Here is a 27,251-nt window from a genome sequence, read left to right as displayed (position 1 = left end):
ACAATTGCCTACTTTAGAGGATAGTTTGGAGGAGGGATCTGCATGTGGTGAGATACTGGGCATGAGTGACTTGCATCCAGGTCAGGGAAAAACAGCGGCCCAGGCATCAGTTCACCGGAAGGTTCAGCTTCAGAGGACTCAGATGAGGATTTTGATGGGATGACATACAGAAAAAGGCTGATGGGTATGCACAGTGAAAAGTTTGGTGCATAGGGAATCCAGAAAACCTGCGGTTCATGTCAAGGAGGACGGAGAAGCCCTCACCAACCTTGTACATGGCTTTTCTCAGAGCTTGAAGCCCATCCATTCCAGTGTGGCTGAGGCAGTCAACTCCATGAGAACAATTGTGGACCCAAACATGATGCAGACTAATGGCTGAACTTCCATGGCAGCTCACTAGAAGCCTCATAATGTACAGTGCTATAGCGAGGGCTCAGATTGATGTCAAACGATCCATGTTTGTTGCCATCCAAGCCCAGTTTGTTATCACACAGGCTCAAACTGCTGCCATCATGACTGCAGGTGCAGTCCTCCAACAGGTTACTAGGATTTCTGAAGTGCCATCAGCATAGTGGCAGTGGCTCCATAGAGCACAGACCTGCTGTGCTCCCTCAGGATTACTGCATTTGTCCTCCCACCTCTTCCACTCCTCCAGTGCCCTTGCTGTTACCTGTTGGCCAGCCAGCCAGACTCCTGCTGCCCATGCCGAGGTGACGTAGTTTGAATCCAGGCCTTCTTGGCCCAGTGCTGGTTTAGGTCAACCTGCAAGGCCATCTGCAGTCAATTCCACTAAAAGCCAGCAGCCTTCCACCAGCAGCCACTGGGGTAGTATTGTGTAGGAGCACTAGGTCAAATAAAGGTACACAGATGACAGGCACTAATTTTATTTGTTGATATTTGTGTGAAGTATTGGATAGTTTGGTTTGATTATCTGGTCTGGAATTTTTTTGTCATGGCCTTTATTTCAGAATTCTGGGTAAGAGGATGCTGTGATGGTCAGTAACAGAGGGAAGGTAAGGACTGGAACTGTTGGTGAATGGGGAATTGGGGTAGTGTTCACTGATATTGCAGTTGGATCCGCTGACCACAGACAGCCCAGCTGGAAAGGGACTATGTTGGTTGCTTCCTTCTTCTCCTCCTTTTTTTCTTCCTCCTTTTCCTCAGCTAATTGCTGTGCACCTGGTGGCAAGGGCTGTGCTCACATGATGCAAAGATCATGATGAATTGTGACACACACTTTGGCGAGTACTGCAGGGCTGCTGCAGAGTGGTCCAGGCAGCAAAAGTGTTGCTTAAGCACCACAATGGTCTGCTCGATGACATTTCGTGTGAGAGCATGGCTCATGTTGTATGTTGCCCATGGGTTGTGCAGAGTCATAAGCCATGTGTTCAGCAGATAGCCGTTCTTGACCAGTAGCTATCCTCTGGGTTTCCATGGCAGCTCCACGCTGATGGAGCAGTAGGAGAATTGCTCTCTTGCCTTGGGTGACTGGCCTCCTGCTGCGAGCCCTTCTCCCCCCTCCTCCCCTTCTAGCTCCTCCCTCTTCTAGCAGTTTGTCATTTTTTTGTCACCTCTGCCCATTTCCCATTTCCCCTGCAGGCCAAGGAGAATAAAAACTATGGAACCCATGACTGAGATCAATTGGCCTGAACAGAAACTTTGAAGTGAGAACCAAGGCTGTCACCATGTGCAACACCATTTCCTGTAAACTTCACCAACTTTAATTAGAAATACAAACTTTCAAGCCCTTCTTCTAACTCAGCAACAGCCAGTAGAAATCAGTCCCCAACGAACTGAAAATTGTTGAAGATACCTTTAAAAAGCACTGGTTGGGGCTCCTCCCAGCTTCTGAACAGATGTTCGGCTGTGTGAGATTACAAGAGGATGTTAACTTTAGTATTGAAATCAAACATGGCTAGTGACAAATCAGCATTACACGCTGAATGACATCATGATCTTCCTATTCTGCATACTTCAGCAGGTGTTGCCAGTGCCCCACACTAACAACCTACCCAACATGGAGCATGGGCAGCACCTCCACCAGAAGTGTGGCACAGCCACCATTTCAGACCCAAGAGAACACCTATGCTGCCAGAAATAAGGGCGCTATGCAACCAAATTTTGTGGCTAAATGTTGGTTCCTGCTTATTAACGTTTTTAGCTCCTTACATTAAAGATGGTGGGGAAAATATAGTCATGTAAACTGGCATTTGACGGATTGATCTTATGTGGGCATTCTTGGATGTGAACAGTATATTGGCACATGAAAGTAGTGACACCTTTTCATTGAGAGGAAAATTGAGCCCCATATGTTTAACTCTTTTTACCTCAAGTTGGTACTTAGAGCTGGGAAACGCTCACAAGTTGAATTAACTAATTATACAGTACTGCATAGTACAATTATACATAGTCCTGCTATGTAAGAAACCCATGTAACACTACATTCAACTGAGTATTAACTTCTCAGCAAAGGGGTTTTCTTAGGATGTGCTTTGTAACAATGGAAAAGTCGCAGTGGGATTCCAATCTAACCCTTGGATAAAAGCAGTTTGAGTCCATTCAGTTCCAGCCTATTATCAAGCCTGGTTTACTAAGTCCTTGGGCACCTGTTAGACCTTGTTCATACTTTTTAAAGGCATCCTGAGTTGTTTTAAATGCTTGGAGAATGTGGATGCTTGTGCCTGCATTCTCTGAACATTTAAGTGTGAATCACTGGGTGTAGCATTTGGGAAAGCAGAACCAGAGTTTGCTCCAGGACAGAAGAATTCCAGGAGCAGGCAGTGTAAACAAGGTAGTATTTGGCTGGAACCAACATTCCAGCAACAGTCTTGGATCATTAGCTGGAATATAAGTATACCTGTAGATACCTCAGGACAATTGTGTAGTTAATTGGCCAATGAAAGCATCAGTGAAAATACAGATATTAGTTGCCCACAATATTTTTGGAAAATCATTTTCACAAAAGATTGATGTGATTGTGCAGCAGATTGATGACAGGATGCAAGATTCAGAAAACCATTCACCTCATGGTTAATTCTTGATCATAATTTCTTTGTTCAGGAACAGCCCCAGTTGAGTTTGTGCTGTTTGTAGATATACTGTGGCCTAACTATGCAACAAATCTATACATTAGGTATAATGCTTCCATGATGAGAATGTTCATACATGACATTACATTTGCAGTTAAATTGTTTTAAGCCACTATTTTTTTAAAAGAAAGCAGGTCCTCCCCACACAATTATGTAGAACTTTAGCTCCTGTACTTTGATTTCATATACAATTGATTTGTATCTCCTTTCCATGTTAAACCTCTTCTGAGCTCCTCTATCCTTTATCAATACCATCTCCAGGTATGACCCAGGTGACCTTGGAATTGTTAAAGCCGATAGCTTAATGAGGACATTGAATTTCCAAATGAAAAGTGATAACAGGGAAGGATGGGGATCAGTTCCATCAGCGCTTGGCAAGATAACCAGATTCCAATTACCAGAAGATCAGCCAAGTACGTATGGATGCTTTCTCTACACTTCGTGAAACTCATGGTGGACTTTAAGTATTAAACCGGTGACTGGTGGAGTGCGGGGCTGGCTGTTCCATAGTGCCCAGTATATTCTGAGGGTTAGGCCTTGCTAACATATATGCAGTGAGCTGCAGGCAGCAGGTGGGTGTCGCGAGGCTGTTTTCCAGCTCCAGGGTGGGAAAAAGATAGGCTTGTGGGGAGGGGGTTTTGCAGTTGAGACTGAGAGAGCCCAGGGTGGCTGAGGCCCACATTATTCTTGTAGAACCTGGAGGTGTGCTCTTCCTCCTTACGACCTCATGAAAATAATTTAAACTCTTCTACTGTTCTGTTGGAGTGTCCACTGCTCGGTAGACAGTTAAAATGGCACTGGTGTCCTATTTATGTCATAGAACTCTGAGTTGCATTGTTAAATGAAGCTTCAACCTAAATACAAGAAGGTGCCTCCCCACCTGGTGGAAGACCCGGGGAAATAGGGCAACGGAGAATGGGGCAGAAAGATCGGCACCTCCAATTCAGCTACTGCTTAGTTTCTGCCACACAGTTGGAGCTAAATTCTCCCCCAAATGAGAATTGGAAGTAACAAAAATGCACATTATAAAATTGCACTCAAGCACCACAAAATTGGAACAGATTTTTGGTTGTGTGCATGTGTAAGAACACATAGGGGGACTTGGAGGCTGGGAGCTTTGCTTGATGTGAAATCCAAAAATAAAGTGAAATTAGCATCCCTTCGTTTTTTATCCAGCCCATAAACCAGTAACTAAAACCAGTACCATTTAATAACCTGCCATACATTTTCTGCTGGTTAAAAGTTGTGGCATAATTAAAGGTGCACATGTTATGCACGGGTTTCAATATGAACTGACGAATGCGTCAAATTTAAGAGATTCAGCTTCTTTCCCCAGCTAGATCTTGTTTACTTTTACATTAGTGGATAACCTTTCATATTCAAATGCAGGATCCCCAGGAAGAAACCAAACCAAAGCAGACGTGGAGAGAAAGCTGACATTGGACATAGAAAACTGGTTAAAGGAAAAGTTTAGGGAGCGTTTCAAGTGTATGCTGGCTGATTTCTATTACTATGACCAAGGCAATTCTGGAAAGGTAACAGTGTCCTTCAGACCTATTGATATTAAATGTTCATTAAAGCTGCACTGATTGCTCAAAGTTACATTCTATTCTCAGGCGATTTTCGACCTCCGTTCGCGTTTGTCTGTTCTAGTCAGAAGGAATTATGCGCGTCAGTATGGAGCAGGAGGAGCTGAAAAGCCTCAATATTCCAGTGTGCAAAACAAGTTTGCCTTTGTCCAGGCTCCTATTCAGTTCTTTGGGGAATGTGCCAACTTTCAAGTAACATTTGGAACAGACTGTAGACTTAATAGAGTAACTGCATAGAGTTATATGGTGGAGACAATTAAGGGGCACTATCTTCATAACAGTGTTAGGTAAACAATTTTTTATTTTCTTGAAAGCATATGGCATGCATTGGAACTTATTGTCATATGATTTGTGTGTGATATGATTTTTTATGAAGACAGTGCACTTTTGCTATTTGAAGAAAGTCCAATTTTGAAAAGAGAATATTTATATTACCAAATTAAGGGACTGAGGGACACAATGGAAACTGGGCTGGAATCCAGCCTAGACTGAAGGGATACAGTTTTAACAGTAAATAATTCCGTGGAGCCTTGACTCAGTTCCCAGTATAATTAACCCACAATGTAAATACACTTCCAGATATTAAACACTAATTTAATGATTCAGCTTTGACAGTCCACAAAGTCAATGAGTCTGGTGAGTGGAGTAGTGGCAATTTTTTATATTCGTTCATGGGGTGTGGCCATCGTTGGCTAGGTCAGTATTTATTGCCCATCCTTAATTGCCCTCGAGAAGGTGGTGGTGCGCTGCCTTCTCGAACCGCTGCAGTCCATGTGGTGTTAGTCCACAGTGCAGGGAGTTTCAGGATTTTGACCCAGCAACACTGAAGGAATGGTGATATAGTTCCAAATCAGGATGATGTGTGACTTGGAGTGGTGTTCCCATGCATCTGCTGCCTATGCCCTTCTAGGTGGTAGAGGTCACGGGTTTGGAAGGTGCTGTCAAAGGAGCCTTGGTGAGTTGCTGTAATGGTGCTATTAATGTCCTTTGCAAAAACTTGGGGTGAGGGTGCATGCCAGCACACTGGAGGGAAGCATCTGTGTCGTGTCTGATCCATTGTCCAATTTGTCTTAGAGAAATGCATGCTGTCAAAGGCATTGTTCTCAGTAATATTAGAAAAGTGGAATTTAAGTCTTTTCAAAAAGTGAACTGCATCAAAATAATGACCTCTATTTGGGGGTTTCTTTAGAGTTAAATACTAGAATAGAAGTTATGTCCAAAAGATAATGGGGTAATTTTAACCAAACTTGTCCAGTGGAAAATTAACAGGATTGGATTGGGTGCTCATTTTACACTCTGCCTGATTTGACTTTTCATTAAAGTCAGCTGGTAACATTTTAAAATATTTTTTATTTAGTGAATGCAAATGCCCGAAGCTAAGTGATAGCCACCTAATTTGCTGGGTTTAAGGTGATTAGTACACCAATTAGTCTGTAAAGCGGACACTCTTCGGTAATGTGCAGCATGGTTTGTGTATTTCCACAAGTCCATAAGGGGTTTGTACTGAGGTCCCTGTGGTGGAGGCTGACTGTACAGGGACCCTGGCCTGTCCAGAACCTACTTAGCAAGGGCCACAGCCTGCCATTCAACAGATGGGGTTTGTCACAAGCAACTTGTTCATGGCTTCCCATGTTACCCATTCCTTGATCCAAAGGATATCTACTGGTAGATCTTGCTCAGAAAGGGTGCTCCATATGGGGCGCTGAGATGGAAGGTGGGCAGCAGGTGGGTTGAACAGGTCATCATGGAGTAGTATGTGATGGTTTCAGCCAGCTTTTGGGTTTTCGTCAGTCGGCTGATATGTGGCAGAGCGATGTGTGTGTGGACAGGAAGCCAGGGGAGAGGTGTTGAACAGAGAGTTCCAGTTATGATGCACATTGTTGCATTCAATTGTGTCAACAAGATGTGTGTGTGATGACCTTCGCCAGACAGGTGCACAGCACTCTGCTGCAGAGCATGATAGGGCAAGCTTAAAATACATAACCATTTATACAATAACTAAAAATGTGAAAGGGCAGGGGTTGAATATTAACACAATGGCAAACTGTATATTACAGGATAAACGTTGATATCAACTGGTTTGAGGTGTAAACATATTGTCAGTCACCTTGGTAAGCCCATTTACCAATTAACAAAAGTAAGAATTTACCTTGTGCTGAAAGAGTGTCAGCACCAAAACCTAGCTAAACCACTTCTGGGATTCTACTTTACATGAAGGTAACCAGAGAAAACTTCTTGCGTGTTCTGAAAAAGTACAACCTTCGACTTAAAGGAGACCAGCTAAATACTTTCCTTGTACGTTGTGGTCTTCAAGAAGATGCAGCAAATATAAGCTACATGGAATTTCTTCACAATTTTCAAGATAGAAGTGGGAACGGAGTTCCTCACAGAATTATAACTGATGAAAATCACAGGTGAGTTGCTGACGATGAAGCCATACAGCAGTAGGTATTTTGTCTTTGAAGTATTTCTCTGCTTAGTACCTGTGGTAGAGAACTGGTGCTACAGGAATTGTTCAGACTATACAAATAATGCAGTGTATGTATGCTATAAAATTATTTCAGGATGAATTCTGTCTTTAATGTTTTTAATAGTTCTTCATTGTCCTGCACAGATTTAACAAAATCAGAAGCTTTGGTTCTCAATCTTCAGTGACTGCTTTGGAGGCAAAGCTAATGGAACTGTTGCATAATGAGTTCCTTTCTCTTTTAGGAAATTTCCAGTAAGTGATACATTCAATTTTATGTGCCTGATAATTATCATGAACTGATAATAAAGAAAAAAAATGTTGTACTTAGAATATGAATTAGTAACTTTTGAAGTACAATCAATGTTGTTATAGGCAAATACTGCAGGCAGGAGGCACCCATTGGGTGAGACTTTACTGCCCCTCAGGTGCTGGGCATAGAAATGTGGTGGGGGGGGGGTGCCCAGTGAAATGCCAGGGAACCATGCTGGGACAGCTCTTCAATGCAGTGTTGTTACTGGGGAAGTTTCCCAGTGGCAGGAACAGCAGCGGTAGGACTGCTCACTGACCAGAAGTGGGCAACCAATTTAGCCAATTAAAGGCCCAGGGCTGACTTACTGGGCTAGCAGCATTTAGCTGGCAGCAGGACAGAGTGGCCCTCAGCCACATGCGAAGGCTACTAGTTGCATAGTGGCGGCCTCTCTGCAGCCTCTCAATGGGGGAGGCTCCAATGCCTAAGCAAGGAGGACGCCAATGCCTAAGCAAGGAGGGTGCCACTGGCAGCAAAGGCATCCCCAACTCCATTACCAGGGGAGTTTCCACAATGAATGCCGTGGACTACCTGCTTGACCCCAGCAGAAAAATTAAGTGCTTTCCTCCCCTGTAACTGAACCTCAGAATGGAGGCCTCCTCTCATTCTCCTTGCAAACTCAGCAGAGGGACCTCGCAGTGGCACTGCAGAGCTGCCGGTCATCTGATTGGACAGGTTAGTACAACATTTCAACCAACAGATGGAATCCTCTGACAATGCAACACCCCATTAATTCTGCACTGAATTGTAAGTCTATATTACAGTCTTCTGACTCAATAAGAACTTACATTTATAAAGTGCATATAAAACACAGCAAAATGTCCCAAAGCGTTTAGCAAGGACAATAACATTTTTGCCATTCTTGACACTGAGCCATGATCAGGAATGCTGACCAAAAGCTTGGATGAAAGCAGTATGCTTTTAGGATCATTCTAAAAGAGGAAGCGAGGCAGAGAGAATGGAAGATGGGAGATCAGCCAGGAGAGAATTGGATTAGTCAAGTCTGGATGTAACAAAAATGTGAATGAAGGTTTCATCAGTAGATGAGTTGAGGAAAGGTCAGCGGCTGAGTAATGTGATGTCATAAATCTGCACAATGTCACATACATTACATGTACATTCATTAGAAGCATATGCAACATGTACCATTATAAATAGATATCATTTTGCTATTATCTTGATTTGCAGTAAAATTGACAAGCAGAAACGAGACGTGATCAGCCAACAAGACTTCTGGACAATCCTAAAAAGCAGGTACATTTTTTCAATTCTCGCATGGATGATTTACAGTTTTTGTAAGATTATAGACAATACAGGCAAACATTTGTGATACTAAATTGCCAGTAATATATGTAATAATGTGGAATTTTGTTTTCCGTAAACTTTGTGGAAAGGGATCTATACATGCAATGGCCCTGCCCACTGCCAGTTTTAATGGAGATGGGACAGAGGACCCACTTCCAGAAGGCAAATTGCACATTTAAATATCTTACAGATGTTGAATGCCTCAGACTTTTCTCTCTGTTCCAGCATTAATGCTGGCTGGCCATTTCCTTGAGCTGGGACCAAGAAGGACATGGTGGGGGGCCGGTTAGGGAATAAATTGAGGGATGTGGATGACATCGGGAGGGCACTGGATCTTGGTGGTATTGCGGGTGTTGAATTGCAGGCCGATGTGAACCGCAGATCTCACCACCTTCCTGCAAATATCAGGGCCAATGAGTCAGGATTGTCTCAAAACAATTGCTGTAGGCCTAAGCCTACAGTTTAAAATAATACCCATGAACTAATTTATTGTAGCCTCACTCTGAGCCCATAGGACAGCCAATTTGAAAAACATATAGGCCTCTCAAGGATTTGGTATATTTTGATAGTTGTCTCTCCTTTTACATTTATTGTCCAGATTGTTAAGCTGTTTTTTATTCATCGTCAGGTAAACTACCCTATCTCTCCTCCTTTGATTGAGTCAGAGTACCAGGTGGCTGTGGGATAGTGTGACAATAACATGCACAGGATCTTATGAAAAAAAGGAGGAATTCTTGAGAAGATTAGGAAAATCCTCACACAGAAAAATATATAACCCTCAAGGTTATATATATATTTTTGAATTCTGGGATGGTATATAATGAGCTTCCCATTCTAGAAACGGACATGCTCTTTGAGCATATTAAGTATTGCCGGATGAAATTTTCTACATTGTGTTGAAGCAAAAAAAAAAGACTTTTGTGTGTAAGCCAAAACTGTTCTGAAATGTTGTAAACTAGGTCAACAGAGAATGAGCTAATTATTTTGACACATTTTCTTAGTGCACAGGTAGGAGAAGTACTCCAGTGGAGTTGGTATTCTGCACTACATAGTGACACATTGTGCTTGTAAACTACTTTCTTCGTTTGCAGTATTCTTCTGAATTTAACTTTTTCTAAAGAAGATGAAATTGCACCTTGTGTTTAATATTGTCTGGTTATTTTCTGGGTTTTTTTCTTGTTTACCCTGCAAGGTTTGGCATTAACATGTCTGATGAAGAAGTGAATTACCTGAAGGACCGGATACCACTTGATGCCCAAGGCAATGTAAAATACCTCGAGTTTATGTCCATGTTTGACAGTTGGTAAGTAGGTCTTTATTATAGGTCAGATGCATTCCAATTTGAGGCCAAAGGTGTATGTTGAAAAGAACAAACACCCTCAGATAATGTGGTTCCTAACAGCTATCAATCAATTCTTCTATCAAAGACCTGCCTAGCTCTAATTTGACAAGGATGAATAAGTCACTGAGATTGTAACATTAACTGGCATTCAAAATCATTTTTTGGCATCACACATATGGATATTCATAAAATAGATGATTTCCTTGTTAATGGAGATGCTCACCATCTCTGTTGGTGGCTAGGTATGTAAAGTGTGCATTCCAAGAGATTGGAGAACAGAATAATGCAATTAAGTGGCCTTTTCATTCACTACAGCTGCTTTGGTGAATGAAAGAGTGATATAATCACCTGGATTTTGTGGTAAATGGCCATGGAATGACACTCACTATTCAGTATGTTTACAGACTTTACAGAAAGAAAATCAGGATTAGAGAAAGAGATATAAAATAGAACAAGAGAATAAAGACAAATGTTTTCATTTTTAATCTTCGTTAACTCTCCAACAATAATTAAAATCTGAAGGGAAGAGACTCCACACTTACCAAATTAAAAATTTAGTACCAGAGAGGTTGTTCAGTGGTAAGTGAGACTGGTCATGCCATTAAAAAAAAATCACTTACACCTGAATAGACTAGTCCAAAATGTTTCTTGGGTGTTTAGTGGGTGTATGCAGAAACATCTTGCCCCTGCATAGATTTCAACATCATGGGCAGAATTTTCTGCCTGCCGGACGGGCAGGGCCGACCCAACCTCCGGTGGGTGGGGAGCCGATCCCCACCAGCGAAGCAGGCCGCACCGCCATTTTACGAGAGCAGGCCAATTAAGGCCTGCCCAGCGTGACGTCTGGCGGGAAGCGCTATGCGCTTCCTGTACAGGCGGGGGGGATTCCCTGAAAGCGAGAGTGCGCTCTTTCGCGCATGCGCACGAAAGAGTGCACATCTTCCTGAGGCTAAGTGCTGCCTCAGGGAGATCGCTTTCAATTTGAAAAATATTAAAAAATAGAAAAAACAATTTCCTAACATGTCCCCCTCATGTGACAATTTGCAGAACAACTTTATTAAAAATTTTAAAACCCTGCATGAAACTTCATCCGACCGCTGGATGAGGTTTCATGTTTTATCTATTGCCTGCCGGGGCTCCTGGCCTGCCCGCCAACCTTAAGGTTGGACGGGCAGGTCCTTTAATTGGTTAAATGATCCTGTCAATGGCCTCAATTGGCCATTGGCAGGTCGGCGGGCCCGCAGCTGATTTTGCTGTGCCCCCGCCTTCCTGAAAATTTAAATGGGCTGGGATGACGTCGGGGGTTCCGCCCGACATCATCCCGCGTCATTTTACACATCGGTGAGCGGGCCCCGCCCCCTGCTCGCCGACGGCAAAATTCTGCCCCATGTCTATTGGCGAGGTACCAGTTCAGTGCAGCTTGTGTAGCATTGGGGTCTTTGGCAGCAACTAAAGGATTTCTTTGTTTAACTGCGCATGTGTGGACATCAGAAGTTGTTTTCCAATTTACTTCATAATAACGGTGAGCACTGTTAGCCTTACTGTTATTCTTACCACAAAATCCTAGCAACTTTCATCCTGAGAAAACTAACAAAAACTTGAAAACTTTACAAGATACAATCTCTGTAGACATTGGATCTCAGGGTAATTATAGTTTAATATGCTGGATGGAAGTTACTGACATCCAATCTGCAACTGGCAAAAAAAATTAAAATTAGCAGTCATTTTGTACAATGCCTCATTATTCATCTTATTGCAGATGAACTGCATTTTAAAACAGAAATCCAAAGCTTTAACCCATACTTTATAAAATTGATTTAGTCACAAATAATAAAAATACTATTATATGAATGCAAAATATACAAAACTAGAGCATGATATGTTTAATAACAAAATGTCATACAAGTTGTTTTATAATATGACAAAGGTAAATGTCTGCAGGACAATGACGTAGCATTTAGCTTAATAAGTGCAAGTGACCCTCCTTGGATGGAGTCTGACGTGCTCATTCTTTTTATGCGGTTTTGTCAAACTCATCCGATGAAGAGTCGTTCGGACTCGAAATGTTAACTGTATTCCTCTCCGCAGATGCTGTCAGACCTGCTGAGTTTTTCCAGCTATTTTTGTCTTTGTTTCAGATTTCCAGCATTCGCAGTATTTTGCTTTTATCACCATGATAGAAATTCTTTTTAGCAATTAGCTGTTTTCAAGTTTCTACCATTATGGAACATTTTATTCTACAGTTGTACAGATGAGGAGCCCTGCCACCATTTGGCTGAAAAATGAATTACATTCTGTAAAATTGATAGCCATGTCTCTTAACCAAGAAAGAGAGATTTCTTGATATTAATATTACCGCTAGTTACTGATTTGAAGCTTTACTTCTTACCTTAGATATTAATAGAATAAATTGAGAATTAAAGAGCAGAATTATAAGCAAGACTGTGCTATCCCAGAATAGTTTAATACATTACTAACAGCTTCTATTTTGTAACATTTTAAGATATTCTTAAATATGATTGATCCTTGTTTTCAAACCTGTCCATGGTCTGATCCTTCCCTATATCTGTCATTTCCTCTAGCTTCACAATCCTCTGAGATATCTGCATTCGTCTAATTCTGGTGAAAGGAATTTTTTTTTACAAGAACGACAGACCAGTGTCCCACTGTGACCCGTTTTAATGCTTATAAACTGACATGACCCCAGTGTGAGGGTGGGGAGTGGCGAGTTGAGAGCGGGGGAGGGGGTGGGTGGGGGGCGGGGGGTGCGGGGTGAGGCCTCAGGAGATGGACGCCGAGATGGGTGGAAGCGATCGAGGGAGCAGGAGAAACGACGAGCGGGCCACAGGGAAGACCTGTGGCCCGAGGACAACATAGTGCACACTTCTGGATCAAACTCAAGGCAGCAAAACAGAGGACGCCTCCAGCAGATTTCGCCATAACCAGCCGGACTCTTGCCGCGGCGCACACTGGGGAGTTATACTTCTATCAAAGTGACCCATTACAAGAGTTCCATTAGGCCGTCCTACAGCTACCATTACAATCTCGGGCCTTGAAACCCCAAAACCTCATCACAGCCCCACCGAGGGGTGTGGGGGGCGGTGCGGTCACAATCCACGGTTTGGGAACCTCGGCAATATAATTGTGTGTGGAATGCTGGGTCCTGGTCCATTTCGAGTTATAAACCGTGAATAGTATCCCACTAGTCGCAAGATAGCCCTATGACAATTGAGTTTGTGAATGTATTTTTGGCCTGAATTTTTAGCTCGTCGGGTGGGGCATGCGCCCGACCCAAACGAGTGTAAAATGATGTGCGATGACATCAGGCGAGCGTCCCGACATCATTGCGCACGCACGCGATATTTTGGTCAGCAGCGCGCCCGCCGACAATTAACAGGTCCATTAAGGACATTAAAGTCACAATTGAGTTAAATTTTTTGCTGCCACCCAACCTTACAGTTGGCGGGCAGGCAAAAAAGCCAAGTGGCCTTTGGATTTTTTAGGAAACCTCATCCACGAGCGGAATGACGTTTCCATCAGCTATAAAAAGTTAAATGAAAATGTAAATATTTCATTAATAACATGTTCCTGCTTGTGTGACTGAATCACATGAGGGGACATGTTTTTTATCAATTTAAAATTTCTTATTTTTAATTCTTAAACTCTTCATCTCCCAGAGGCAGCTCTGTCCCCCCCCCACCCCCTCAGAGGCAGCACTTTAATTGGCCCACCAGCGTGAAATCACGGTCGGCCCCTGATTGCGGGCAGTGGTCGGCTTCCTGAACGCTCCCGCCTACCCCTGTCAAGCCCGCCCGACAAGGGCAAAACCCTAGCCTTTGTGTGAATATTGCACAGACTGGTGGATCACCGCAAAGAACATTTACTGAATTTCAACATTCCATAAACCCATTTTAGTCTGCAGAGTCTAAATTAAAAAGAAATACAATACAAGTTCAGATCTAGTTTGTTTTCAATAATATCTTAATTTAAGCACTGTTGGTTTATTGAACAAATGTATTCACTGTTCGGATGTGCTCGTCATGATTGTTAACATATAGATTATCTATATATGTGGCTTAGGAAAACTGTCTCGCAGATTTCAATCTATGTCACCACAGAATCACTGAATTGTTATAGTGCAGAAGGAGGCCATTCGGCCCATCGTGTCTGTAGTGGCTCTCTGAGCATTTTAACTTAGCGTCAATCTCTTTCACCAGATGTCACCAGATTTTCCTTTTCCAAGTGTGAAGAGTCATTAAATTCCTGTGCATCATTCCTACCTCCTATAATAGGATGGCTCACTCGCCATACTATAGAATAATTGGTAGATACAGAAATTAGTCTAAATGTGCATTTTAATTGTTACCACTCTCACACACCAAGGCCGCGATTTTATGAGGAGGCGGTGGCCAGGCCTAGCATCTTGCCAGCCCTGGAAGTCTTAACTGAATGTCACAACTGTTGGGCAATTAGTTACCTGAGGTCATGCTTTGTCATGTTTACAGTTTTCATGATAAGCTGAATGAATTAGAGTGGAATTTTGTTCCATGCAGTCATTACTACTTTGTGAATAGTGATAAATTATATAGGGTAATATGAGAGCCACCACTCATAATACAATTTAACTCATTTAGATGGCTATCATAACTCACTGATTACTTCACCACTCCTGAGTTGTTAGGTCTTTCCTCTAGTATTTTATTGTCCTCATTGTATATATTTTTCTTTGATTAGTCCATAGTGCAAACTTCCCTAAGAGCTCAGCTGGTTAAGGCACTGATTAGCTGCAAAACCTGAAACTCTCGGGTTCAATCTCTAGTCTGTACTGAGTTATCTACTTTCATCCTGATTGATGGTACATCTGCGACAAGTATTTTAGCTAACCTGGGTTAGGAGTGGAATTTTAATAAGGTTTCCCAATCCTGACTGCTATTCAGCAAACTTTGATGTAAGTGCACGAGTGTGAATATGAGGTACGGATGCCCCCTACGGTCTGCTAACATTAAGTTTAGCCTTTGTATGGGACACCTGATACCATTAGCACTGTTTCACTGCAGGAGTTAATAGTCTCAGGAAAGGATGAAAACTGATATGGAGAAAACGACAAACAGAAATAATTTTTATTCCAAGATTAGTAAGAATATTATATAAACGTATATAATTATCACTAATATTTAAAATGCAGTAACAGATCAAGTACTAAGTGACATTTGTCTTGATTGCTTAATAGTAAAGGTGCAAAAAGTCTTTTGTGTGACAAGTCTGTGATAACAAACCTCAGCAATGAACATTCGACAAACAAAGAGCATAATTTAGGCAGAACAACAGATCAGGTAAAGATTTATAGCTATTGTTTTCTGTCTGAAATGTTTGTATTTGATGTGATGTACCAGTTTTTCTTATTATCTTCTTCAGATAGAAGGACTTGGGTGGAGTCAGAGTTTATTTGACATGTTTATTATGACTGATAGGCCAGTATTCAAGTTAATTTATTAGTTAGGTAAGACTATTAATGGGTAGAAGATTGTAGGGGATATGCTCACAATTTTCCAGTATGCGGTCCTGTTGAATAAGGCTGTGCAGTAGGAATGTGCCTTCAGAAAATTGACTCCAAGGTCGAGAGTCATTGAAGAGAATTGATAAGATCAAATTAAGTGAAATATTGTTAGCTATTTAATCTGCTAATCTATTTCGTTTTGCTTGAAATTTTCTGTCAGTTTGAGAAATCTTGAGCATGCATTGATAAAAGACTTTATTTCTGATGCATACCCTAAAACTAGGTTGGACTTTTCCTATGACAATGCCAACCTCAGTATTTAAGACAAAAGGTTAATGACTGGTTAATGAGAAGTGTGGGCTGTTAATTGTACAATTGTGGTTAAGTATCTACAGCTGGGCAGCATTGATTGGTTACTTGAACAATATAAAGGGATACTTACTGGCAGAGCGGGTGAGTCAAGCTCGGAGGTACATACCTGTGATGATTCACTCTGTGAATAAATCTATACCAAGTAAAGTTTGGCTCTGGTTTCTTCCTTCACCCACTGGCTATCAAGAATAGAATACATGCTTTCCAATGGAAGCTGATTTTGGCAGCATATGAATAAAGAGTATTGGAAGTAACATTATTTCACCATGTTATTTCACTGTCACTTATAAATCACTTCTTTCATTCTAGATCTCAAACATTATACAGGATCTTGTGAAGAAACAATACCAAATGGTAGAACAAAGCTTTAATAAACTTGATAAAATGAACACCAGATGATTTTCTCCTGAGTCAATGTATCAGCTACTGAAACAGTTAAGGAAATGTTTCCTGCTTTTCCTATTAAAATTAATGGAATTGCGACTCATAGTTACAAAGGGTATTTTTTCCACTTGTAAATTGCTCACATTGTCTGCATTGTTTTACACAGGTTTGACATTCACCCACCAATCACTAGAGATGAAGTCAGAAAACTCTGGAGCACTTTAATTACCAGTCATGATAACACTTTGGATTTCTATGAATTTGTTCGACACTTTGGATTCTCACCTAAATCAGCTTGTTGTCCAAATGCAAAAATATATCCACCAGTTAAGGGTGACAGTGACTTTCTGATTCGGTCTAGAAAGCTAAACTGTGACATGGACATCATTGAGGATAATCTGCAAGCTAAGGTTGAGTAATAATTCAGTTAAGAAATTGATATACATTACATCCAGAATCAGTGTACAACATTTTTATTTATCAATTACATTTGATATAGGTTCAGCATAAGAGGTAGGACAAAATGGAAATAGTACAAGATGGGGTGATGTATCCTATTTTTATTGTTTAGCTAACTACATCTCCCTTTTTATAATGAAGCATCACCTTTTGCTGAAAATCAGATTTTAGATTTCATCTCTATGATATCAGTTTGGTAGTGTTTTCACCTCTAGGCCAGAAACTTGTGAGTTTGAATGCCTCTGCTCAAAGACTTAAGTTTGTGAAGCTTAGATTTCCAGAAGGCATTTGATAAGTGCCACATCAAAGGTTATTGCGGAAAATAAAAGCTCACGGTGTAGGGGGTAATATATTGGCATGGCTAGAAGATTGGCTAGCTAACAGGAAACAGGGTTGCCATAAATGGGTCTTTTTCTGGTTGGCGGGATGTGATGAGTGGTGTGTCAGAGGGAGCAGTGTTGGGGCCTCAACTTTTTACAATTTATGTAATGACTTGGATGAAGGGTCTGAAGGAATGGTTGCTAAATTTGCTGACAACACAAAGATTGGTAGGAAAGTAAATTGTGAAGAGGACATAAGGAGGCTACAAAGAGACATAGATAGGTTAAGTGAGTGGTTAAAGACCTGGCAAATAGAGTATAATGTGGGCAAATGTGAAATTGTCCATTTTGGTAGGAAGAATAAAATAAGAAGCATATTACCTAAATGGTGAGAGATTGCAGAGCTCTGAGATTCAGAGGGATCTGGGTGCCAGTGCATGAATCACAAAAGGCTAGTTTGCAGGTACAGCAAGTAATTAGAAAAATTAATGGAATGTTGTCATTTGTTGTGAGGGGAATTGAATATATTGAAAATAGAAACAGGAGTAGGTCATTTGGTCCTTTGAGCCTGCTCTGCCATACAGTATGATCATGGCTGATCCCCTATCTCAAAGCCATACTCCCACTCTCTCCCCATACCCCTTGATGCCTTTAGAGTCTAGAAACCTATCTATTTCCTCCTTAAATATATTCAGTGACTTGGCCTCCACAGCCTTCTGTGGTAGAGAATTCCACAGATTCACCACCCTCTGAGTGAAGAAGTTGCTCCTTATCTCAGTCCGAAATGGCCTAACCCGTATCCTGAGATTGTGACCCCTTGTTCTAGAGCCCCCAACCAGAGGAAACATCATCCCTGCATCCTGTCTGTCCAGCCCTGTCAGAATTTTATATTTTCCATTGAGATCCCCCCCATTCTTCTAAATTCCAGTGAATACAGGCCTAGCCGGCCCAATCTCTTCTCATACGACAATCCTGCCATCCCAGAAAACAGTCTGGTGAACCTTCACTGCACTCCCTCTATGGCAAGTATATCCTTTCTTTCTAGCGAATACCCCTGTGAGGATATTGGTCCTGGTCCTGCTGGGGTGCAACCCATCTAGCTTGTACAGGTCCCATCTTCCCAGAATCGGTCCCAATGCCTCAGGAATCTAAATCCCTCCCTCCTACACCATCTCTCCAGCCGCGCATTCATCCAGCCTATTCTCCTATTCCTGATCTCACGAGCACGTGGCGCTGGGAGTAATCCTAAGACTACTACCTTTGAGGTCCTGCTTTCTAGATTTATTTCCTATCTCCCTATATTCTGCTCACAGGACCTCATCCCTCTTTTTACCTGTATCACTAGTACCAATATGGACCACGACCTCTGGCTGTTCACCTCCCCCTTCAGAATGTCCTGCAGCCGCTCAGTGACATCCTTGACCCTGGCACCAGCGGGGCAATATCTGGTGTCACATCTGAGGACAGAAACATCTACCTGTTTCCCTTACGATAGAACCCCCTATCACTATTGCTCTCCCGCTCTTTTCTCCCCACCCCGTGCAGCTGAGCCACTCGTGGTGCTATGGACTTGGCTCTCACCGCATTCCCCTGAGAAACCATCTCTCCCAGTAGTATCCAAAATGGAAAATCTGTTAGAGAGGGAGATTGACCCAGGGGACTCCACTACTTGCCTAGTGCTTTTACTCTGTCTGGTGGTCACCCATTCCCTTTCTTCCTGTGCACTCTTCACCTGGAGTGTGACCACCTCACTGTATATGCTTACAACGAAGTTCTCAGCCTTGCGGATGTTCCACAATGACTCCAGCCACTGTTCCAGATCCGAAAGGCAGATTTCAAGTAGCTGCAGCTGGAGACACTTCCTGCACAGAAGGAGCATTCCACGTGACGAGCTGCCCTGCAATAAATTATTCCCTTTACTTTTACTTTCTCTAGTTTAGAGAATATTAAGGACAGTAGAAATACTCACCAATTCCTAATCACCAAGGCCGCTGCTCTTCCTTCTGAGGAACAGTAGAAAATGAAAGGATGACCTGCTTCCCCTTTCAGCACTCATTCACTCACTCACTCACTCTCTCACCAAACTCCAACTGAAGCATCCAAATGTAGCCCAAGACAGCACTCAGTGCAGCGGGGAGGTTATGCTTCAGTTGTACAGGGCACTGTGAGACCACATCTGGAGTATTGTGTACAGTATTGGTCTCCCTATTTAAGGAAAGATGTAAATGCGTTAGAAGCAGTTTAGAGAAGATTTACTAGACTAATACCAGGAATGGGTGGGTTGTCTTATGTGGAAGGGTTGGACAGGTTAGGCTTGTATCCACTGGAGTTTAGAAGAGTAAGAGGTAACTTGATTGAAACCTTTAAGATCCTGAAGGGTCTCAACAGAGTGGATGTGGAGAAGATGTTTCCTCTTGCTGGAGAATCTAGGACTAGGGGTCACGGTTTAAAAATAAGAGGTCGCTCATTTAAGACTAAGATATACAGAAAATTTTTCTGTCAAAGGGTCGTGAGTTTTTGAAACTCTCTCCTTCAAAAGGCAGTGGAAGCAGGGTCTTTGAATATTTTAAAGGCAGAGCTAGATAGATTCGTGATTAACAAGGGGATGAAAGGTGGTGGGTGGCAGGCTACAGTCAGATCAGCCATGATCTCATTGAATGGCGGAGCTCCTAGTTTGTATGTATGTATGACAATAATGCAATACTAGAGAGTTGCATTGATGGAATTGGCAATGAGGTGTGAAACCAAGGCCCTATTCCTGTTATATCAGTTGTTCTAGATGCATGTAAGGCACCCTTTGGCACTATTCTAGTCAAAGTAGAACAAAGAGTTTCTCCTGGTATTGTGGCCAACATGACATGCTCATAATACAAAACAGATTCATGGGTTGCTTTTTCAATTGTTGTTTGTGGGATATCATTGCACCTCAATAGAAATTCATTGTGCAAAGTGCTTTGGGATATTTTTAAAAGGTCCAATTAAATGTAAATATTATTGCATATGGCTAAAGTATGGGGCAATCTATAAATTATGTATGCATAAAATTTGTCTTTGATTCCCTCTTTGATGCCAATTGTATGCTTAGCCAAACTTCCCGCCTTCAGGATCTTAAACACAGCTTTATCTGTAGCTGATTCCATGTGCTGTATAATTATGTGCGCTCCCTGGAGCTGCCCAGACTGATACAGTGGAGTGGATTTCAGGGCTCCCCACCTGGCACAAGCAGATCAGTAGTGCCCCAAAGATGATGGCTAATGACACCGCCCTGTTCCCACTGTTGCCTTAAAAATGTACTCCCTTCATGGCTCTGGTGTGTACCATCGACAAGATTCAATGCAGCAACTTGACAAAGCTTCTTTGACAGCACCTTACAAAGCCCCAACTTGTACCACCTAGATGAATAAAGGTAGGATGCACATGCAAGTGCCCCTTCAAATCACACACTATCCTGTTTTGGAAATATATTGCTGTTCCTTCATTGTCGTGAGGTCAAAACCCTGGTACACTTCTCTCTCTCTCTCCCAAACCCCCTCCACACCCCCCGATCCGCTAAGAGCACTGTGCATGTACTACACCACGTGGACTGCAGTTCAAGAAGGCTGCTCACCGTGACCTTCTCAAGAGCAATATATGCTGGCTTTTTAAAAATTCTTACATAGGATGTGGGCGTCCCTAGTTAGCCCAGCCTTCTTTTATTGCCCATCCCTAACTGCCCTTGAGAAGGTGCTGCAGTCCATGTGTTGTAGATACACCCACAGTGCTGTTAGGGAGGGTGTTTCAGGATTTTGACCCAGCAACAGTGAAGAAACGACGCTACATTTCCAAGTCAGGATGGTGTGTGACTTGGAGTGGTGTTTCCATGCATCTGCTGCCCTTGTCCTTCTACGGGGTAGAGGTCACGAGTTTTGGAAGGTCCTGTCAAAGGAGCCTTGGTGAACTGCTGATTCATACAGGGCTATGGACAGGGAGTGGGGCAGTGGGATTAGTTTGGGAATGATACAGGGCTATGGGGAGAGAGCGGGGCAGTGGAATTAGTTTTGAATGGTTACAGGGCTATGGGGAGAGAGCGGCGGAGCGTGACCAGTTTGGGATTGATACAGGGCTATGGGGCGTGAGAAGGGCAGTCGGATTATTTTGGGATTGATACAGGGCTATGGGGTGAGAGCGGGGCAGTGGGAGTAGATTAGGATGGATACAGGGCGATGGGGAGTGAGAATGGCAGTTGTATTATTTTGGGATTAATACAGGGCTGTGGGGAGTGAGCGGGGCAGTGGGATTAGTTTGGGATTGATACAGGGCTATGGGGAGAGAGTGGGTCAGTGGGATTAGTTTGGGGATTGATACAGGGCTATGGGGAGACAGCTGTGCAGTGGGACTAGTTTGGGATTGATACAGGGCTATGGGGAGAGAGCTTGGCAGTGGGATTAGTTTGGGATTGATACAGGGCTATGGGGAGGGAGTGAGGCAGTGGGATTAGTTTGGGAATGATACAGGGCTATGGGGAGAGAGCAGGGCAGTGGTATTAGTTTGGGATTGATACAGGGCTATGGAAGGCAAGTGGGGCAATGGGATTAGTTTGGGATGAATACTGGGCTATGGTGAGAGAGCGGGGCAGTGGGACTATTTTGGGATTGATACAGGGCTATGGAGAGGGAGTGCGGCAGTGGGATTAGTTACGGATTGATACAGGGCTGTGGACAGGGAGTGGGGCAGTGGGAGTAGTTTGGAATTGATACAGGGCTGTTGGGAGAGATCGGGGCAGTATGACTAGTTTGGGATTGATACAGGGCTATAGGGAGAGAGCAGGGGAGTGGGATTATTTTGGGATTGATACAGGGCTATGGGGAGAGAGCTTGGCAGTGGGATTAGTTTGGGATTGATACAGGGCTATGGGGAGGGAGTGAGGCAGTGGGACTAGTTTGGGATTCATACAGGGCTATAGGGAGAGAGCAGGACAGTGGGATTAGTTTGGGATTGATACAGGGCTATAGGGGAGATTTCGGAGAAGTGGGGCTAGTTTGGGATTGATACAGGGCTATGGACAGGGAGTGGGGCAGTGGGAGTAGTTTGGGATTGATACAGGGCTATGGAGAGAGAGCGGGGTAGTGGGATTAGTTTTGGATTGATACAGGGCTATGGACAGGGAGTGGTGCAGTGGGAGTAGTTTTGGATTGATACAGGGCTATAGGGGAGATTTCGGGGAAGTGGGGCTAGTTTGGGATTGATACAGGGCTATGGACAGGGAGTGGGGCAGTGGGAGTAGTTTGGGATTGATACAGGGCTATGGAGAGAGAGCGGGGTAGTGGGATTAGTTTTGGATTGATACAGGGCTATGGACAGGGAGTGGTGCAGTGGGAGTAGTTTGGGATTGATACAGGGCTATGGGGAGGGAGCGGGGCAGTAGGACTAGTTTGGGATTGACACAGGGCGATGGAGAGAGAGCGGGGTAGTGGGATTAGTTTTGGATTGATACAGGGCTATGGACAGGGAGTGGTGCAGTGGGAGTAGTTTGGGATTGAATCAGGGCTATGGGGAGGGAGCGGGGCAGTAGGACTAGTTTGGGATTGACACAGGGCTATGGGGAGTGAGCTTGGCAGTGGGATAAGTTTGGGATACATACAGGGCTATGGGGAGAGAGCGGGGGAGTGGGATTACTTTGGGATTGATACAGGGATATGGGGGGAGAGCAGGGCAGTGGGATTTGTTTGGGGCTGATACAGGGCCATGGGGAGAGAGCGGGGCAGTGGGAGTAGATTAGGATTGATACAGGGCTATGGAGAGAGAGCAGGGCAGTGGGATTAGTTTGGGATTGATACAGGGCTTTGGGGAGAGAGCAGGGCAGTGGGATTAATTTGGGATTGCTACAGGGCGAAAAGAGGGAGTGTGGCAGTGGGATTAGTTTGGGTTTGATACAGGGCTATGGGGAGAGAGCGGGTCAATGGGATTAGTTTGGGATTGCTACAGGGATATGGGGAGGGATTGGGGCAGTGGAATTAGTTTGGGATTGATACAGGGTTATGGGGAGTGAGAAGGGCAGTGCGATTATTTTGGGATTGATAGAGGGCTATGGGGAGAGAGCGGGGCAGTGGGGTTAGTGTGGCATTGATACAGTTCTATGGTCAGGGAGTCGAGCAGTGGGATTAGTTTGGAATTGATACAGGGCTATGGGGAGAGATCGGGGCAGTGAGACATGTTTGGGATTGATACAGGGCTATGGGGAGAGAGCACGGCAGTGGGATTAGTTTGTGATTGATACAGGGCTATGTTGAGAGAGGGCGTTAGTGGGATTAGTTTGGAATTTATACAGGGGTTTGGTGAGCGAGCAGTTCAGTGGGATGAGTTTGGGATTGATACAGGGCTATGGAGAGCGAGTGCGGCAGTGGGATTAGTTACAGATTGATACAGGGCAATTGACAGGGAGTTGGGCGGTGGGAGTAGTTTGGAATTGATACAGGGCTTTTGGGAGAGTTTGGGGCAGTGTGACTAGTTTGGGATTGATACAGGGCTATGGGAAGAGAGCAGGTGAGTGGGATTAGTTTGGGATTGATACAGGGCTATGGGGAGAGCGCGGGGAAGTGGGACTAGTTTGGGAATGATACAGGGCTATGGGGAGAGAGCAGGACAGTGGGATTAGTTTGGGATTGATACAGGGCTATAGGGGAGATTTCGGGGAAGTGGGGCTAGTTCGGGATTGATACAGGGCTATGGACAGGGAGTGGGGCAGTGGGATTAGTTTGGGATTGATACAGGGCTATGGAGAGAGAGCGGGGCAGTGGGATTAGTTTAGGATTGCTACAGGGCTATGGAGAGCGAGTGGGGCCATGGGATTAGTTTGGGATGGATACAGGGCTATGGGGAGGGAGTGAGGCAGTGGGATTAGTTTGGGAATGATACAGGGCTATGGGGAGAGAGCGGGGCAGTGGGATTTGTTTGGGATGGATACAGGGCTATGGAGGGCAAGTGGGGCAGTGGGATTAGTTTGGGATGAATACTGGGCTATGGTGAGAGAGCGGGGCAGTGGGACTATTTTGGGTTTGATACACGGCTATGGGCGGAGAGTGGGATACTGGGATTAGTTTGGGATTGCTTCAGCGCGATGGGGAGAGCGGGGCAGTGGGATTTGTTTAGGATGGATACAAGGCCATGGAGAGGGAGTGGGGCAGTGGGATTAGTTTGGGATTGATACAGGGTTATGGGGAGAGAGCGGGACAGTGGGATTACTTTGGGATTGATACAGGGCTATGGGGGGAGAGCAGCGCAGTGGGATTAGTTTGGGACTAATACAGGTCATGCGGAGAGAGCGGGGCAATGTGAGTAGATTAGGATTGATACAGGGCTATGAGGGGAGAGCGGGGCAGTGGGACCAGTTTAGGATTGATACAGGGCTATGGGGAGAGCGCGGGGCAGTGGGATTAATTTGGGATTGATACAGGGCTATGGAGAGCGAGTGCGGCAGTGGGATTAGTTACGGATTGATACAGGGCTATGGACAGGGAGTGGGGGAGTGGGAGTAGTTTGGAATTGCTACAGGGCTGTTGGGAGAGATCGGAGCAGTGGGACTAGTTTGGGATTGATTCAGCGCGATGGGGAGAGCGGGGCAGTGGGATTTGTTTGGGATGGATACAAGGCCATGGAGAGGGAGTGGGGCAGTGGGATTAGTTTGGGATTGATACAGGGTTATGGGGAGAGAGCGGGACAGTGGCATTAGTTTCGGATTGATACAGGGCTATGGGGAGGGAGTGGGGCAGTGGGACTAGTTTGGGATTGACACAGGACTCTGGGGAGATAACGGGGCAGTGGGATAAATTTGGGATTGATACAGGGCTATGGGGAGAGAGCGGGGCAGTGGGATTACTTTGGAATTGATACAGGGTTATGGGGGGAGAGCAGGGCAGTGGGACTAGTTTAGGATTGATACAGGGCTATCGGGAGGGATCAGGGCAGTGGCACTAGTTTGGGATTGATACAGGGCTATGGACAGGGAGTGGGGCAGTGGGAGTAGTTTGGGATTGATACAGGGCTATGGAGAGAGAGCGGGGTAGTGGGATTAGTTTTGGATTGATACAGGGCTATGGACAGGGAGTGGGGCAGTGGGAGTAGTTTGGGATTGATACAGGGCTATGGGGAGGGAGCGGGGCAGTAGGACTAGTTTGGGATTGACACAGGGCTGTGGGGAGAGAGCTTGGCAGTGGGATAAATTTGGGATACATACAGGGCTATGGGGAGAGAGCGGGGGAGTGGGATTACTTTGGGATTGATACAGGGATATGGGGGGAGAGCAGGGCAGTGGGATTTGTTTGGGACTGATACAGGGCCATGGGGAGAGAGCGGGGCGGTGGGACTAGTTTGGGATTGATACAGGGCTATTTGGGGTGAGAAGGGCATTCGGATTATTTTAGGATGTATTCAGGGGTATGGGGAGAGAGCGGGGCAGTGGGATTAGTTTGGGATTGATACAGCGCTATGGGGAAAAAGCAGAGCAGTGGGATTAGTTTGGGATTGATACAGGGCTATGGGGAGAGCGGGGCAGTGGGAATAGTTTGGGGATTGATACAGGTATGGGGAGTGAGTGGGGCAGTGGGATTAGTGTGGGATTGATAAAGGGCTACAGGGAGAGAGCGGGGCAGTGGGATTAGTTTGGGATTGATACAGGGCTATGGGGAGAGAGCGGGGCAGTGGGATTTGTTTGGGGATTGACACAGGGCTACGGGGAGACAGCAGAGCAGTGGGATTAGTTTGTGATTGATGCAGGGCTATGGGGAGAGGGCGGGGCAGTGGGATTAGTCTGGGATTGATGCAGGGGTATGGGGAGAGAGATGGGCAGTGGGATTAGTTTGGAATTGATACAGGGCAAAAAGAGGGAGTGCGGCAGTGGGATTAGTTTGGGATTGATACAGGGTTTTGGGGAGAGAGCGGGGCAGTGGGATTAATTTGGGATTGATACAGGGTTATGGGAAGTGAGCAGGGCATTGGGATTAGTTTGGGATTGCTACAGGGCGAAAAGAGGGAGTGCGGCAGTAGGATTAGTTTGGGTTTGATACAGGGCTATGGGGAGAGCGGGTCAATGGGATTAGTTTGGGATTGATGCAGGGCTATGGGGAGTGAGAAGGTCAGTGGGATTAGTTTGGAATTTATACAGGGGTATGGTGAGAGCAGGTCAGTGGGATGAGTTTGGGATTGCTACAGGGGTATGGGGAGAGAGATGGGCAGTGGGATTAGTTTGGGATTGATACAGGGCTATGGGGAGAGAGATGGGCAGTGGGATTAATTTGGGATTGATACAGGGCAAAAAGAGGGAGTGCGGCAGTGGGATTAGTTTGGGATTGATACAGTGCTATGGTGAGAGAGGGTGTTAGTGGGACTAGTTTGGGATTGATACAGGGCTATGGGGAGGGAGTGGGGCATTGGGATTAGTTAGGGATTGAAACAGGGCTTTGGGGAGAGAGCGGGGCAGTCGGATTTATTTGGGATTGATACAGGGTTATGGGGAGTGAGAAGGGCAGTGGGATTATTTTGGGATTGATAGAGGGCTATGGGGAGAGAGCGGGGCAGTGGGGTTAGTGTGGCATTGATACAGTTCTATGGTGAGGGAGTGGAGCAGTGGGATTAGTTTGGGACTGATACAGGGTTATGGGGAGACAGTAGAGCAGTTGGAATAGTTTGTGATTGAGACAGGGCTATGGAGAGAGAGCAGGGCAGTGGGATTAATTTGGGATTGATACAGGGTTTTGGGGAGAGAGCACGGCAGTGGGATTAGTTTGGGATTGATACAGGGCTTTGGGGAGAGAGCGGGGCAGTGGGATTAGTTTGGGATTGATACAGGGCTTTGGGGAGAGAGCGGGGCAGTGGGATTAATTTGGGATTGATACAGGGTTATGGGGAGGGACAAGTGCAGTCGTATTATTTTGGGATTGAAACAGGGCTATGGGGAGATAACGGGGCAGTAGGACTAGTTTACGATAGATACAGGGCTATGGGGAGCGAGCGGCGCAGTGGGATTAGTTTGGGATTGATACAGGGCTATGGGGAGAGAGCAGGGCAGTGGGATTAGTTTGGGATTGACACAGGGCAAAAAGAGGGAGTGCAGAAGTGGGATTAGTTTTGGATTGATACATGG

General features: G+C 44.6%; 1 protein-coding gene and 1 long non-coding RNA gene across 3 annotated transcripts in view; one reads left to right on the top strand and one right to left on the bottom strand.

Annotated features, from left to right (window-relative positions):
* LOC144694402 (uncharacterized) overlaps nucleotides 1-27,251 on the bottom strand; it is a 1,120,079-nt gene that overhangs the window by 480,621 nt on the left and 612,207 nt on the right. The gene's annotated exons all lie outside the window — the stretch shown is intronic.
* Nucleotides 2,963-16,643, top strand: LOC144694676 (EF-hand calcium-binding domain-containing protein 6-like). 2 transcript variants are annotated; one of them, XM_078565261.1, is made up of 9 exons: nucleotides 3,357-3,502; nucleotides 4,479-4,624; nucleotides 6,896-7,092; nucleotides 7,293-7,400; nucleotides 8,644-8,709; nucleotides 9,953-10,063; nucleotides 15,333-15,435; nucleotides 16,281-16,405; nucleotides 16,522-16,643. In XM_078565261.1, the coding sequence occupies exons 1-8, from the start codon at nucleotides 3,394-3,396 to the stop codon at nucleotides 16,368-16,370; spliced, it is 930 nt and encodes a 309-aa protein (XP_078421387.1). In that variant the 5' UTR covers nucleotides 3,357-3,393; the 3' UTR covers nucleotides 16,371-16,405; nucleotides 16,522-16,643. The 2 variants fall into 2 exon arrangements, with proteins under 2 accessions (XP_078421388.1, XP_078421387.1); XM_078565262.1 differs by lacking the exon at nucleotides 16,522-16,643 and having other exon boundaries at nucleotides 2,963-3,502; nucleotides 16,281-16,453.

This window comes from Cetorhinus maximus, chromosome 20 (genome assembly GCF_964194155.1).
Source record: "Cetorhinus maximus chromosome 20, sCetMax3.hap1.1, whole genome shotgun sequence".
Taxonomy (NCBI): Eukaryota; Metazoa; Chordata; class Chondrichthyes; order Lamniformes; family Cetorhinidae; genus Cetorhinus; species Cetorhinus maximus.
Note: the sequence above shows the minus strand (reverse complement) of the source record. Positions and strands in the feature narration are given on the sequence as shown.